The 17,032-nt window shown below is 35.4% G+C and overlaps 1 protein-coding gene across 5 annotated transcripts in view; it reads left to right on the top strand.

Moving 5' to 3' along the window:
* Positions 1–17,032, top strand: part of FBXW7 (F-box and WD repeat domain containing 7) — a 297,846-nt gene that overhangs the window by 256,406 nt on the left and 24,408 nt on the right. For all 5 annotated transcript variants that reach the window (XM_067551889.1, XM_067551890.1, XM_067551892.1 and 2 more), the window contains 2 exons: positions 2,806–2,947; positions 12,415–12,549. In XM_067551889.1, the coding sequence (XP_067407990.1) occupies positions 2,806–2,947; positions 12,415–12,549 (277 nt within the window). The remainder of the gene's footprint in view (positions 1–2,805; positions 2,948–12,414; positions 12,550–17,032) is intronic.

Genomic DNA, 17,032 nt, shown 5'->3' on the forward strand with positions numbered 1-17,032 from the left:
GAGGATAAGATCTTAAATGTTCTGGATGCATACATTACAGTATGCTCATACTTACTGTAGTTACCATAACAACTAGAGAGAATTGTTTTGTGATGTCCTGCTGCATTCCATCATTTTGGAATTTGCATCATTGTAAAACTTTTCCTCTACTTTCCACTTAAAATTGGCTTAGGATGTCAGTTCTTGAATACGTCACTGTGGATGTATATTAAAAGTGTAAATTACATTTTATACTTCTCTCCTTTTAAGAGGGTTACTACATAAATGAACAGTTCAGAAAATGTGGGAAAATATGTTCTATGTTTGGTCTTTGGTTTTGTAAAAGGCAACATTAAAGAACAACAGACAGTGTCATGTTGGTGAGCAAATACAACATTCTGACTTCCAAGATCTCTCTAGTTGGTATGTTTTTTTCAATTGTTTTCAGTTTTCTGAACTCATTCTGTCAAAAACCTGCCTCTTTCTGTAACAGTTCCTCACATAACATAATTCTTGGTGTCCACAAAAAAAGACAATACAGTAAAATATACTATTTGTCAAAATATAGCTACTTGTTCTCACAGGAACTGTTGTTACTCATTCAGCTTCCTAGAACATGTGACTGATATGTTTTAATAGAATGAAAACATTCAGAAAGTGCTAAATACAAAAAGAATAAAGTATAAACAGAGATCAGTTTTAATTTGATTTCAAAGAAAAATATTTGCTTTTAGTTTCGTGTATTATTGCAGTTTTGACCAAAAAGCTCAATGTAGCAGTATAACAGCCCTCAAACATTTTATTTACTTAAATATATATTTTAATGCCTTTAGCCTAAAGACAGCATTTATATTTCATGTTGTTTATAACAGGTTTCTAATTATTTTATTACCTACATTCAAAAGCTAGCTACTGTAAATACTTACCTTCTAGAAAAACATCATATTCAGTCATGCTGATAGTTGAGAAGATGTGAAAATGAACAGAAACACAGATAGCCTTTTCTTTTTCCCTGATGCCTGTTCACCCGCACCAAGGATAGAATTCACCTCTTGTTCACAAGGCCAGTACAAGGGCTATGCACCAATCAAATCCTACATGAGCTTCATTCTGAGAGCCTTATTTTGGCTTGAAGTGTTGGATTGGCTTTTTCCAGGCCCTCTTCACAGAAGTGAATAGAATTAGAAAAGTCATTGATTTTAAAAGTATCATGGATTAATTTAAAAGCATGACTTTTATAAGATTTCTTTCCATTGGAATTCAGAATGTTGAGTTATATACATGAAAAAACCTTTTTCATAAAGACTATAGGACAATTTTATGATTATCTTTTGAGTTGTTTGATCATATTATGTTTAATATTGTTTAAGTAAAATGATTTAATTCTTGCATCTCAATGTTTCTGTGTGTTCTCCTTGTGTTAGAAGGAAAGATTGACAGGTCTGATGAACCTGGTTTGTATGCACCAGTAAAGAAGTCCGTTGGTTTATTTGCTTTAGCTGAATGTCCTTAAAAGACAACTGTGTTCTGTGAAACAAAGTGGTCTGTATTAGCTTTTGTTTACATTAGAACTTACTGAAATATCAGGTAAAGAAATAAACCTGTTCTTATTTGTCTTTAATCTTCATCAGTTCATGCAAATTTTTGGTACATACTGGTAGTGTCTTATAAAACCGGGAAAAAAGAAAACCATGATAAAATAAAGCAAAAGTAGAGTTAAAATAAATGTTAGTTATAAGTAAATCTACATTGCATCAATTTACAGCAATCCTTTGTCCAGTGAAATCTTCAGTGAAATCCTGAGAGGCAGATCTGCTAAAGGGCTAGATTTACTGCAAAATATTAAATATAATAAAGCAAAATATTTAGGAGTCTCCACTCTATTTGAATTCTGCATGTTCTGCTATAAGTTATCTGTACAAGCATGTTTTAAATAGTTTAAATGTTTTAAAATGATCCAAGATATTTAAGTATGGACTATATTGGTCAGATATCTTGTAAATGAAACATTTTATATGATATAAGGTGAGAGAAAATTGAGGGTTGGACAGTATTACTCTGCTGAACTTCTCAAGGGGTTTAGACCAGACACATGGGATAGAGTTGAGGAAAGAAATAAAAAGACACCTCAAGCAGAAAAATACATTCCTGTATCTGATCTTTTTAATATATTAGAGTGAGAAAACTGATGTAGATGGGGCAAAACTACTGCCGCCCAACCCCCCCAAAAAAGTGGTGATATTTGCGTTAATACATCGGTATGCAGACTTTTGAAATACAGTAAAATATATTAGTCAAACTATGCTGTTATCATAAAATATTAATAGCCTCTTGCTAACAAAATATATCAAGAACTTGTATAATGGATTATTTTGTTGTTTGGCAAGGAGGGAGCAGCATGTTTTACCATTACAGTTGAGACCTGTGAACTCCTGCTTCCTACATCACCAGAGACCAAGCACACAAGAAACATGACACGCTTGGTCTTCCTGGAGTGAAATGCTATATCCTTACTGCATCTCTTACATAAGCACTCCCTGCTGGCCAGTTGGTGTAGTGGTAATCATTTGGCCTTCAGTGGATGCTACCATTTTTTTTTCCTGGCAGGAAGATGAACACTGGAATGATAGAAACAGCTGTATTGATGAGCATGAGGAAACTGACTCCTTGAATGACAAAGTAGACTGTTCAAACTGTTGTTCCCTGGGTAATCTCATATAAAATTCAAAACATTATTAAACTGCAGTACTAAAGCATTTTAAGTATATAGACTTTTTATTTTTCATAATGCAATAATTTCTGTGACTTTCACTTATTGTATCATAGCACTACTGGGCTTGTGCCATGTTCAGCAACACCTACTACTTTTGGGGACCTGAGAGCAGCCAATGGCCAAGGACAACAGCGGCGCCGGATTACATCTGTCCAGCCACCTACAGGACTCCAGGAATGGCTGAAAATGTTTCAGGTAACCAGAAATTAGACTAAGAGATTAAATAACCATCTAGAATGGTTCGTTCACTTCATGATTTAAAAAAAAGTAGCTAGCTCAATGTATCCCAAAAAGTCTATCATTGATTCCATGTACTGCTCACAAAATAAACGAGCGCCAACTTTAAGGAAAATACAGTTTTCCTTTCCAGCTAGTTACTTGTACAAATTCACAAAAATCTTGCTTTCTTGGGTTTGCTACCAAAACAAACTGTACTGTTAAATACTTTCAAATTTTCTGCAAACTCTATAGAGCATGTTGCTGCTGCTGTCATTGTGGCCTCAGGTTAATGAAAGACATGTTCATTTTGAGGCTTGTAAGCATTAGTGCATGGTTTGTCTCTGTATGATTATGGTGCTAAATTTATCATAAATCTGACGTATTTTAAGTGAAATAGAGAGAAATCTGTTTCATAATGCTTTAAAAATATAGTTATTTGACAAAATACATTTCTTATGAAAAGGAAACTCAATGTTCTTTCTTACCGTTCACTGTGTCTTAATCACATTCTTGGCTTTTGCATATATGTATAGTTGAAAAAAGCAAAGAGAACTATTTTTCTCCCTTCAAATAGCCTGATCAAAAATGTCTGCACTAAAATTAACACTCACAGAGAATATGTAAAATAAAATCGTACGCACCAATAGTAATTAATGCAGTGGAACTAAAGTATCTCCTACATACATGTCTATTATGGTATAGTATTGTTGTGTGTTTAAAATATGTGAAAAAAACTTCACATTGATTAACAATAAAGCAATTTTTTTTGTTTTTGAACATTACTTCTAAAGCAGTTTAAAAAGAGATGGATCAATGAAAATATAAGAGCTGCTTTCATTATTATCAGCAATCAGTTTTACAGATTTAATGTACATTTACTGACATTTTCTCTTAGGCAGAAACCCTATTTTATAACTTCATGCTCGATGTGCATCATTTGATGATCTTTTCATTATGTAACTGATCTCAGATGCTAATTCTCGCCCTTAATAAAAAAGGGGAGAGAAAACCCCTTTCTTCGTAAATTATATATTATATTCAAACAAAACTAATACTCAATTTTGAAGTGAAGTAGAGAAGACTACATGCTTTGCAGCAATAAGTATTCAAATTCAGTTGTTAAAGGTATGGCTTTCGTGATGTTTTTTCCTAAAAAGATGTTTTTTATCCATAAGAATCAGATTTTAATAGTATTTTAAAAGTAATGTGCTTCTTTCCACAGCATACACTTAAACACAGCTCCTGAATATTAATCAGTTGGCAGCCCTTCTGTTACCAAAAGTTAGTTTGTTTTACAACAGAGGTATTTTATTGGTTATTTTAGTTTGTTTTCTTTTTCACAGGGTCTCTCTATATATGTAAATAACCTCTATGTGTAAATAACCACATACCTAAAAACAGAGTATGTGAAGTAGAAGCTTGAATGTTTTCTGAGATAAAGCTGTGGAGATGGATCGCATTCTTTGTAATTAATGAGACACAACTGATTATTTTTTGGGGTGTGTAGGAACGGATGGGTAAGGCAGTTGCTGTTAGTCAATGGGAATTTTGCCTGTCAGGACTGCAGAATCAGGCCCCTTTATGGTTGCAAGTTGTTATGAATGACACTTGTTAGATGCATATATTAGCATACAGAAATACGTTTTCAGTAACAAATATATATGCTCTTAATAAAAATGTAACTAGCTATTTAAACAAATGTCTTAGGTCATGATTTCCAAAAGCGGCTAAAGTTAGGTTCCTAAAAAAGTGACCTGATTTTCAAAAGTGCTGATCATCCAGAAATTTCCACTGATTACTTCAGTGGGATCAACAGGTGTTCAGCACTTCTGAAAATCAAGCCACTTATTTTGGAGCCTAACTTTTGAAATTCTTGACCTTCAGCTCTAAAGTCACATCTCCTTGAGTCCTCCTCCAAGGGCTTCTTATTTTGCACTTACCTTTATTTATCAATAGAAAAATAAAAACTTGCACAAAGTATAGTTAGAAATTACTTAAGTTGGCACAGTTTCTGAGCATGCACTGATTTTGTCACACTTACAATCTGACTTTTTCTCTGTATGGCAATCAAATTATTAGTAACCCTTATTAGTATAGCATGGCTGTTAAGACAGTTAAGTAGCACTATCATATTTGTCTATATGTCCATCTATACTGACAGTGTCTTTGCAATCAATTTAAAAATTGAAGTTCCAGACCAAAAACAAAACGAAATCAACTTTGTTAAATTGGAATTACAGTTGTAAATGTTTATCAGTTGTGGTGGAAAACCAGAAGCTTGTAATGTTTGCCTGAAAGTCAAAATTAAAGTTGGTCTTTGAAAGGAAATTCTACAAAGGGTTGGAAATACCCAGTTAATGGTGCCCATGCGGCCTTAATGCCCGTCCATCTCCTGCCAATCTGCCATCCAATATTTCTGTCTGCACTAGTGCGTAAGGTGCAGACATTTTGATGAAGGACTTCTGATTTATAAGGACTTCAAGTAGAGTGTGGAGCTGGGAACAACTTAAATCCACTTTACTTACGTTGCTGCTTGTAGAATCAACAAACTCTGGAGTATACAACTTTGGTTTTGAATGTGTATTTCTGCTACATAAGTGTGATTTGTCTTCCACCTGGTGCACAGGAGTTTCAACTACCTAAATTTTAATTCAGCCATTAAGAGGTATATAGGCTCAAATATTAATGACCAGTTGCAGCACACCATTCTGTATAGTTCGGGAGATTTGTCTCAAACACTTGTCTTGAATCAGGTTATTTCTGATGAACAGAGATTTTTTTTCCTACCCACCCGAATGGCTCAAAATAAGACACAAGTGGTTTGTTTCAGTTAGTGTATGTTTTGCTTTAAATGCTATAGCAGCATACAGTTTCTGTCAGCTTCACTGGAATAGTTCAATAAGATCACTTTACAATTTCTAGAGTCACTGCTTCAATGGAGATATGTATTGTTTGAGTATTTGTCTGCTGGTTTTACGCATTTGTATCCTGGTCTCCTACACCTGTCCTCAGGATAGTGTCTGGCACTGCAGCAGAATTATAGTTATTTGAGTTCCGTTAACTGTATATTTTAATTCATTTGAATTTCCAGTCTTTTACAAAAAGTCTTTGTCTTTTACGAAAACCAAAACTATGAAGTATTTTCATTTAAGTATGTCACTGTTCCTGTTATTAAACATTTACTATTTGACCTGAGCTCAGTGCTTTGAACATGACAACTCAAAGACAGTCTCTGCCCCAAGATACTTATAATTTAAATGATACAAACAGATAAGACATAATGCAGTAGGGGAGACAGATGGATTGGAAATTTTCTGATGAAATCTTTTTCCCATCAGAAAATACCAATTAATCAAAAACAAAACATTTTGCAGAAATGTGTCAGTTTCAACAAAAAATTTTTTTGAACGAAAAGTTGAAAAGAAGCATTTCAGTAATGTTGAAATATTCAGTTCATTCAACAGTCAACCTTTTTGAATTATAATGTTTAGATATTCCATTTTAATATATAATTTTGGCAACTTAAACTTTTTTTTAAATTCTGTCTTGCAAATTTTGAAAGTGAAATTCCTCATCAAACAAAAAATCCAATTCCTGCCCAGCTCCACTGGAGGCAGAATTATATCAAATATGAATCCCTTCTTTATTCTCTCTCTACACTTTTCCCACTTATTGTGATAAGAGGGAATTTGTCTAACATGGTCAAAGCTTGTGAAACCTCATTTGAGGGAAGAGAGGGCTGGAAACTGGTACACTGGAATTGGAAAGTCTTTTTCTATGCATAGCAATCTCAGTTACTAGAAGTAATCACTTTGCCTGTAGTTGAGGGTGATTGCTCTCAGCAGCTATGATAATGTCCAGCTTCTGCTACTTCTGGGTGGCAAAGAGACTATTTCTTTCAAACAAAGACTTAGCCACAGTAAATCACACATTTGTCACTTCCTCTCTGGTATTCTGCAGTTCTCTCTATCTCCACCTAGGTAATCTATTCCTGAAGAAATTGTAACAGGTTCAAAACACAGCGTTCCACCTCCTAAGTGGAACGAACACTAGACCATATATCGTGCCAGTGTTCTACAACCTACACTGTCTTCCCATGCACTTTTAATGTTCAAGGTTCTGGTATTTGTGTAAAAAGCCCTCAATGGGACAGGTCCACATCATATCAAAGACTGCCTTCCTTCAGTCAACATAGCTATGTTTTGCCCTGCACACAGTTTATCCAATCCAAATACAAGCTTGAAGGAGCTGAAGGCAGCGTTCTCAACAACAAAACAAACACTCTAGTTCACCCTCCCAAAAGGAGGTCAGGGAGAACGCCTCCTCTCCATCTTCAGGTATCTCTGTAAGACACACCTTTCAACCACCAAAATACTTCAGCAGCATACTAAATAGTAATGGCCTAAGATTAAAACTAAAGTCAAAATGTGACCAAACTAGGGCTCTGAAAAGGAGAGAAATCTAATTCCTCCACCCAGGTAATCCACAATATGTGTATTTAGTCCAGGGACTGGTGTTTACTAGTAGTGTTAAGTATTATATAAATGATTCTTGATAGAAAGATACAGGTTAGGAGTAGGAAAGGAACAAAAACAGGAGTGGGAGGACAAAGGAGAGGGTGAGGCTGACATTTTTGTAGCCCAAATGCGTTCAGAAACCAAGAACAATTCTTTAATGTTTTAGGCAAAAACAACTTTATTTAACTAGCAGATTGAAAGAACTAGCCGGAGTCTCATTGTGTGAGCCTGCATGCAATTTTGACACACCAGCATTGATGTGTGGTCAGCACATACAAATTCACTGCATTCTCCACATTGCTTGTAGCTCTTGCGGTCAACTAATCTTGAACAAATGTGGCAGCATCCCCTGCCAAGTTTGCTGGGTGCTCCCATGGTGTCTAGTTTTGGTAGCAGCCAAGGGATGAAAATGCGGCTTTGTTGGGCATGGTGAGATGATGGATATCAAGGATTCTTCTCTTTATATGTGCATCTTCGAATCATTCTCCTAGATTGACAAGGAATAAGTGCCGTCTTTGTTTTGGTTGAGTGTGGTGCACAGCAGGATCACTGCTGACTCAAATCATGAAACTTGCAACGCCAGCAACATCAAGCATTTTGAAGAAAAGAACCTTTGACCACCTTTTTATTTTGCACCATCAGGAGTGCATTCTTGCAAGATGGTCCATGTTGTTGACAGCACTTTTAGTGTCCTAATGGAGAATTATGTGGAGTTTCTTTTTGTCTCCTCCTAGAACCTTATCATGATGCATCGTCGATAGTATTATTACCAACTTGCCCTTCTTTGGAAGATAGGAAGCCAGGGTAAGTGGCACAGCAAATGTGAACACTGATGACAGTTTTTCTATGCTGCAATATGGATGCATCTCACTTGGTACATCTGGCTTATTTCATTGGATTGTTCCAACATAGGTCAAATTTTCAGCAAGTAGCTCTTCAATAAGCTGAATACTGGGTGAAGTTATCCCCAACTATGTTTCTTCCAGTCTTATACCAGGGCAGAAGATGAGCTCCTCCTCATCTGAAGATGAACAGTCAATGGATATGTGGTCTTCTTTCTCAGAGCAATTCTTGACATGATCTGGCACAAAGTCACTGTCATCTAATAAGTTGTCATCAGAAAATGACTCACTTTCAGAGTTGCAAATCATTTTTATAAGGTCAGAAACAGATTGTCAGGCCCGTTTGTTCACCGACTTGAATTGCACAACACAGAAATCCCCTCCAGAGTCTCCTTAGTCTGCAGTGTTTGGAGCACAATCTCCTCAAGAGTGATAGCAAAGAGAATCAGCATCAGTCCACTCTATGTTGAGAACACCTAACAAACCCGGATTTGAAGGGACCAACCTCCCTGAGTATCTTCTACCTTAGGGTGACTGTATGCAGCATATGCTAAGTATTACAATACAAGATACTCTTACTAGAAGCAAATGTATACATAGAGCTACTAAAAATAGAGGATAATAATGCAATATATTTGTACCCCACATACTTTTTTGATACAGAAAAAGTGTTTTACAGACTAAATTAAATTTATTTTACTTATTTATTTTGCTGAATTGTGTACACATGCCTATATAACAGTGTCCTAAAACAGCATGGTTGGAGGGCCATAGTTCATCACAACATATATGCTTTCAGGGTACAACATTTATCTCATGAAGTGCATGAGGGTTAATGAAGCTTTTTTGCCTGGAACATATTTACGAATCTAAAATGTTTGAGTTGCTCAGGAACAAGAATCCCTACTGAGTCTGCAAGGTGAAGAGGAATGGATCTGGTGGTTAATTTTTCTACAGAAAAATAAACTTCACCAAAAAAACAGATTTCTTGAATTTTGGATCATAGTTAATCTAAAACAAGTTTTCAAGGCATGTAAAAGTAAATTATATAAATGTATTTAAAATATATAACTTAGTCTTTGGAATAGTATGCAATTTAAAGGTAATAATCCAGAGTATCTGGGCTATATACCGAGTGTCTCAGACCCCTCTGGTCAACTAAAATGTTTAAAATTTTGCACCACTGCCTGGAACCTATTTACTTTGCTTTCAGTTTACAAACATCACCTGTTCACTGTTATTGTTTATACAAAGCACACACTTATTCCTTCTGCTCTCTGTGTCTGCTGAATGTACTCTGTCATTTTTGGCTAACAGGTCAATCTATGGAGCACCGAGATGCTAATATAATGAAGATAATTATTTCATTCTTTCATTAACATATATAGTTGTATTTATCTGGCAAGACTACTCACTAACAAAATTTTCCACACCAAATATTTTTCCTCAGAGATCTCTTACTAACTATTACTAGATTATTTTTAAAAACATGAAAGATGAACAGGGAGAGCTCCCTAGAGTAAACTTCTTTTAGCTGTTTGAAAGGGTCTTAAGGTTGTTGCCTCTAGCCAACCTATAAAGTTGAAGGAATAGATTTCATTGTCTTAAAGTTTGTTTTCCCCTGTGAAGGGGAATTCCATGTGTGTGTGTGGAGGGGAAGGGGGGGTGGAGACAGTATGTACCTTTCAGTTTAGGTCTACATTGTATCTTATCAGTAAAGATAAGAGTAAGGATTATTTACGCTAATGTGTCATCAGAATTTAAGGGCAAGTAACAATTTTTATGGATTTACAACTGCAACAACATCTGCCAGAGTACAAAACTTGGATATTAAAGTTATTTTTAACTTATTAAATATTACTAACAAAATTGGATTAGAATGGTTTTGGAAGTTATGACTAATATAGAAACTATGGCTTCAGTGTATTTTCCCTTTTATTTTCCTATAATTCAAAAGTAGTTTGATAGATCAGATTCAATGTTGCAAACATTTCTAAATAATGTCAACTAGTGTTTTAAACTTGATGAGATAACAGCTGCTGTGTATGGACACTGAAGGCTTTACTTTAAAGGATTTTCAGTATGGTTTATTGTTTGTATGATTAATAGTTTTCAATTGAGATATTTCCCACTGAAAGAGACCTATTGTAAAGCTCTAAAAGTTGTTTATAGGAACATCTTTGAAATGTCCACTGAGATAATTTTTTTAAAATTTATTTATTTTAAATATGCTACTGAATCTACAGACATACTTCTACCAGCCTTCACTGTCTCGTCAGTTGTCAGCAGGGAATGCCAGGGTTCTGGTTTCAGTCTCCTCTGACATCACATCCCAGGCCTCAGACATTGCCAAAGTTTTCAACAAAAAGTGTGAAGTCAGGAGCTAATTTTCCTGATATTTCTATTGATTTAGTTTTTAAATTTTCTTAAATTTTTTACATCATAAAGAGGGATAAATTACTGTTCTGCCATCTTTATGACATGTACTCTATCCTTGACTTGCCTCACTGTGTCTAGGCATTTCAGTACATAATCAGGAATAATATATACTGATTTCAAATCCAAAGAATGATAGTGCACAGTATGGCAAATCTAAGTCTTGAGGCACTGGTTAAGGTGGTATATGAATCTTAATTCTAAGCCAATGGTTCTCAGCCATGGGTAACCCGTACTCCTGGGGGTACTCAGAGGTCTTCAAGGGGTACATCAACTCATCTAGATATTTGCCTAGTTTTTCAACAGGCTACATAAAAAGCACTAGCATAGTCAGTACAAACTAAAATTCATACAATGACTTGTTTATACTGCTCTATATGTACTATACACTGAAATGTAAGTGAAATATTTATATTCCCATTGATTTATTTTATAATTATATGGTAAAAATGAGAAAGTAAGCAATTTTTCAGTAATGGTGTACTGTGACACTTTTGTAAGCAAGTAGTTTTTAAGTGAGGTGAAACTTAAGGGTACACAAGACAAATCATACTCCTGAAAGTAGTCTGGAAAGGTTGAGAGCCACTGTTAAGCTATCTTGCTTTCTTGGATTTCGATCAGCCCTTTCAACTGTAATGTAATTTGTATGTGTTAATTTACTTGCTTATGCCATTTTAGAAGAACCCATATGTTCAAAGTATAAATACGAATATACTTAAAGAACGCTGTGATGTTGCATTTTCTATCCTCTCTTAGACTTTGTTCATGCTCTAATTCAGTTGTTAAATCAGTTCTTTTTCTATTGTTTTTCCTCTTGAAGTTATTTTTGCATAACAAATCAAAATCCGTTGAGCACAGATGAGTTTGAGAAATATATGTTAGTCAGATATGCCATATATTCAGTTATTAATTTTTCTGCAAATGATGCTGCTAATCTGCTGTACTCTCAGATGAGTGCCTTATTAAAGTCATCAAATTTTATAGTGCCCATTAGTAAGAATGTGAAGTAAGAAAATTACCAGTCAAAATTCCCTGTTTACTTAGTAAATTGATGTTTACAAAATAAAATATTGATTTACAGCCAGGATTCTGAAATATAACGTTGTGGCAGATGAACATATAGTAGTAATAACCTCTGAGCAATAAGCGAAGCGATGTATTTTAGAGAAAGTTGCCACTTGGGTGTTTTTTGGTTTGGTTCTCTCCTCCAAACCCCATTTAAAGTTTCTGATGAAACAGTGAAACTTTGATGACCGAAATTGGACATTTCATTTGAATACTCATTGGAGTGAATACTCTTGCAGTAATCACGCCACTCTCAACACATTCTACATTGGTCCAGAAATGGTAAAACAATGTACAATGTAGATCATACTCATCAACACAACAGATACACTTCGCTATTGGCACTTGATTTTAAGTTCTGAACATTTTTCATCAATTTTATTTTGCTTAATTTCTAATGATTAACACAAAAACTTTATCAAATTATTTTGTATGGCTAATATACTTACCCATAGGAAGTCTAAACATGTTGTTATTGGGTATCCCGCATACTCTTTTTTTTTTTTTTTTTTTTGCAAAGTAGTTTTATAAATATTGTATACTAAAATAATACAAATATTGAACGTATCTTTCTCTCATATAGAGCTGGAGTGGACCAGAGAAGTTACTTGCTTTAGATGAACTCATTGATAGTTGTGAACCAACACAAGTGAAACATATGATGCAAGTGATAGAGCCCCAGTTTCAACGAGACTTCATTTCCTTGCTCCCAAAAGAGGTGAGGATTATCAGTTAATGCTGGGCTCTGGGTGCTATTTGACTATGTAATGCATCATCTGCCACCCTTAAACATTCTCATGCTAATTATGGTATTCAGTATTGTCAATTTAACCCTGTTAATTGGTGTTAAAGACGACTACTGCAAGTTGACAAACTGCCATGTCCTTATAATGTAATTCTCAGATTAATAGACATTTATGAGCTAAAGACCAGATTTTTGAAGCTGTTTAGACACTATATGAGATTTTCAAAAGTGCCTATTTGCATCTTTAGGCACCTTAAAGTCTTCAAAAAAATCTAGCCAAGTGACTTTATTTCAACTACTGATAAGTTCCATGTTGTACTATAAGTCATTTCAAAACTTTCATCTTAGTTTGGTTTTCTTTAATAACATCTTCCTTCTGATTATATGGAGTCTCTTGTCTCTGGCTGATTTGCCAGATTAAGTCTTGCATATATTCTGGATCTGTGTGTGTTTTGATCATAATCCCCTCCACGTTTGGAAGAGACAATAAAATACTGTTTGTAGAACTTGTTCACATAAAAAAATAATCGACATATAAACATTTATTCTTTATTTGTAACATACATCTATCATACTCTAAGTGTATGTATTATTAAATCTGCATTAGGTTAGAACTCTGTTAATGTTACCTATCTAATTAAAAGAGAACTTGACAAATTCTCTAGCCACAAGGACCCCAAAACTCCAGTCCCCTTATGCTAATCCTCAGGCAGAAGCCTGGGTAAACAGATGTCTTTCAATATACCCTACAAGTCAACCACTCAGATTTTGTGAGGTCAATGGGGACGTAAGTAGTAGATTCAAGGAGCCTCTATTGAGAACGTACCACCTAAAGAATGTTGGTGAGAGTATTTCTGAAATAATCCACAGTTGGTAAAGATTACTATGAGAGGTGTTCCCTTAGGCTGCGTCTACATTACACAATACACTGACAGGATGAGTTTTTCTGTCTGTGTTTGAGCCCGACCTTCCTGAACGTCGTTAGCTATGTTGATAGAAGCACTCTTCTATTGGCATAGCTGCATCTACACTGGAGGTTTTTTGGCTTTTTCAAACCACTGACTGACATAGTTATGCTGATATCACTTTTAAGTGTTGACCAAGCCTTAGCTACCCTGGCCCTAAAACTAATTTCTTACAGTTATTAGAGTGTTAGTGAAAATGTTGACTGTTTTTTATGTATGCCTGACTGTTTTCCAGATAGGGTTTTGAAGTTTTTTCCAGGTGGGTGTCCACCAGTACAACTACATAGTACCTGCTGGATTTGATCCCTATTAAAAGTTTTCATTCTTGTTTTAGCTAATAGATTTTGTTGGTAGAAAAATGGATTTTTCTTTTCCTACACTTTTAAAAATATTCTTAGTAGTGTTATGCTGGTGTTAGAATATGGTCCTCTATGTTCAATATATTCTTCATGTGTATTAAGACTATTCTTATGTTCCATTCTGTGGCATACCTTTCAGCATAAGCTATATATTTTTAATACTTAGATAGTCATGGCCTCTCTTTTCCTTTCATGCAAGTACAGTATCTTCATGACTGTGGAAAGTGTCATATCTGTCCTTTGTGGTTCATTTGATCACTTTTGTTAGGAGGTAGAAGTAATATATGCTATGAATATTAACTAAGTATGCACAGTGCATGTGACTAATATTGATACACACGGGTTTTGTGAATCCTGTTACTTCAGAATCCTTCACTTGTTTGTGAGAAATACTGTGGGAAAAGAAACATACCATGTTGTGTTATTCCTGGAGAAGCTGCCCAAAGCATGATATTCAGAAGCACAGGAAGGATCAGGGGGAATGTTACATTTTTACAAGGAAAAGAAGATGCTTTATCATTCCTACACTTTGGAAAATTGGAAGTTGGATACATGTAATGAATAGCAACAAAAGCTTAAAGCTCAATTGCCCTCACATATTTAGCACCAAAACTAATCCAACTACAAATAGTCCTCTTCTTATGTTGTGTATTGTTTGTGCTGTCTTTGCCCTTAGTCTTAAAGAGTGTGCCTACATGCAATTAAACACCCTCAGCTGGCCTATGGCATCTGACAGGCGCAAACAACCCCCCCATCTTCCCCCTGTCCTTTCCTCCCCCCTTCCCCCCCCCCCCCCCCACACACACACACAAAAAGGTGAGAGGGTCTAGAGCTCAGGCTCTAGCCCAAGCCCAAATGTCTACACCGCAATTTTACAGCCCTCCAGCCTGCCCCACTAGCCTGAGTCAGCTGACATGGGCCAGCCATGGGTGTTTAACTGAAGTGTAGACATACCGCAAAAGAACTTTAATTCTGAGAGGATTCTTCCATACAAAAAACATCATACTTAACCACAAATCTATTTACCTTTCATTTATTTTTCCTGATACCAATGCTAAATATTGAAATTACTTGTGTTTAATTTAGGGGTTTCTAGATACCTTGTCTTGCTTACTGAAACTTGAACATTGATGAGTTTGTTTCATTGCATTAATATCTGTAATGACCTACTATGAGGTCATATACAACATCATGATCAATTGTATGCCTGGGGTGACTAGAAGATGAAAATTATTTGTATAGGAGTGCTCTATTGAAAGATGTCTTCAACAATGGCAAGGGAATACAGTAGAGGAAAAGTCAAGTAAATGCTTTCGTTCCCTCCCAAGTTTTCTTTAGTGTGAAAGTCTCTCTTTAAGGAACAGGCACCCATGCTATTTTGGGAGCAAGGGAATATTTCCTGTTGTTTTTCTCATTAAAATATTAGAAAGAATCATTCAGATAGAATTGTTGATGAAGACGAAGTCTAGAAAATTCCATAGTTCCACTCCTGGAAATAAAATGCAAGAAGTGGGACTTAATAGGACACTGCCAATAATTTAGAGGATTTGACCCCTCAATATGTCCAATAAATAATTCAAACATGTATATCTGTAATATACAGCATTATTGGTTATTACTAATCCCCTAAAGGATGTCTGCCCTAAATACAGAGCTTAGGCACCATGGGCCCAATCTTTGGCTCTAGCTGAGTTGTACTTGGGACTAGATCCAAGGGGTTGGGACAAATGTTATGCCACCTTTATGCATCCACAATCCTAGAGCCAGCAGTGGGCTGGTTTGACCCTTGATACAATTTAGGCCACATCTAGACTAAGAAAACAGGTTGCATTTTAAAATATGTTAGTTAACATATTTTAATTAATATAATTCTAAACAAATCTTTACACTTAGTGTAGACAGGGCAAGTTGTGTTTAAAAACATATTCTTGTCTGATCAGGAATACCCAATGAGAAAAAATAGGATATATTTCATGCCCCTCTGTCTTATTGAAATTGGATTCACATTCCAACTATCTGCTGTAATTCACATATAGAAGATCAACATCTGCAAACTTCAGTGGCTACTATTATTTCTTCCTTTTGAGGTGTTTTGGTTTTGTTTGGAAAACAGCTTGTGAGTGGCTCAGCTTGATGTTCTGTTTTAATTAAATGAAATAAAACAATGCCAACAAAAAATACCAAAAAATAAAACACAAAGAGACATCTAGACATGAGGTCAGAATAGAGGATCTGACCTCCATGACCAAGATAAGGCAGAATAATCCTCTCATTTGACAGTTATCAATAGCTACTCTTTCTGATCACAAATAGTTTTTCTGTTAACCACTCCTATCTATTTTTTCTCAGAACGGTTCCTTCTGCAGTGATCTATTAGCCACTGATGTGGATCTGCTGCTTGGAGCTGGTGTTTACCACTCTGTTTTTAATTTTTAGTGATTGGGTGAATGTGTGTTACCTCTGTCAGCAGAGGAGCAGTGTCAGTAGCATTGTGGATGTCTCCAGAAACTGAGGACATTTTGTTTTCAGTGTTTTCTGTTGGTCCTGCAGGACTGACGTTCAGGAGTTTTTATAATGTATGACAGTGGTACAGATTGTATGTAGTTGTCTGGTTTTATTATGGTCACCATATGGTTTAACCCAGCCAGCTGGTGACTAAATTCACTCAATAACATCTAATTTTATCATCTAAATAAGTTCAAATTCTACTTTATCACTTATTACTTAATGGGAGTTTAAACAGCATATATATTTTTGGTGGCATACTGAAGTCTACATTAATGTCATGTATTATATCCCTTATGCATCCCAGTCCATAAAACACCTCATAAAATTAGATAATATTTTTGCATTCGGTTCTGTTAACAGTTTATATACCTGTTTAATAAACTGCATTTGCACACAAGCACACATGGGACTTAACTCTACCACTATTTAAGCTTCGCTGAGTGGTATATAAGCATGGCAGGGTAATTTGCTCCATGGGCTCATCTTATGTTTACAATATGAAACAAGCCTAGTTTTCAATTTTACAGTTGGACAGTCACTATATTTTTGTATGTTTGCTGTGATAACACTGAACTCAACTCCAGTATCTGCGCTGAAATTCATTTTTTGTTCATTTGTTTCTAT

Source organism: Emydura macquarii, unplaced genomic scaffold (assembly GCF_026122565.2).
Source record: "Emydura macquarii macquarii isolate MOO-44397 ecotype Brisbane River unplaced genomic scaffold, CSIRO-AGI_Emac_v2 contig_1363, whole genome shotgun sequence".
Taxonomy (NCBI): Eukaryota; Metazoa; Chordata; order Testudines; family Chelidae; genus Emydura; species Emydura macquarii.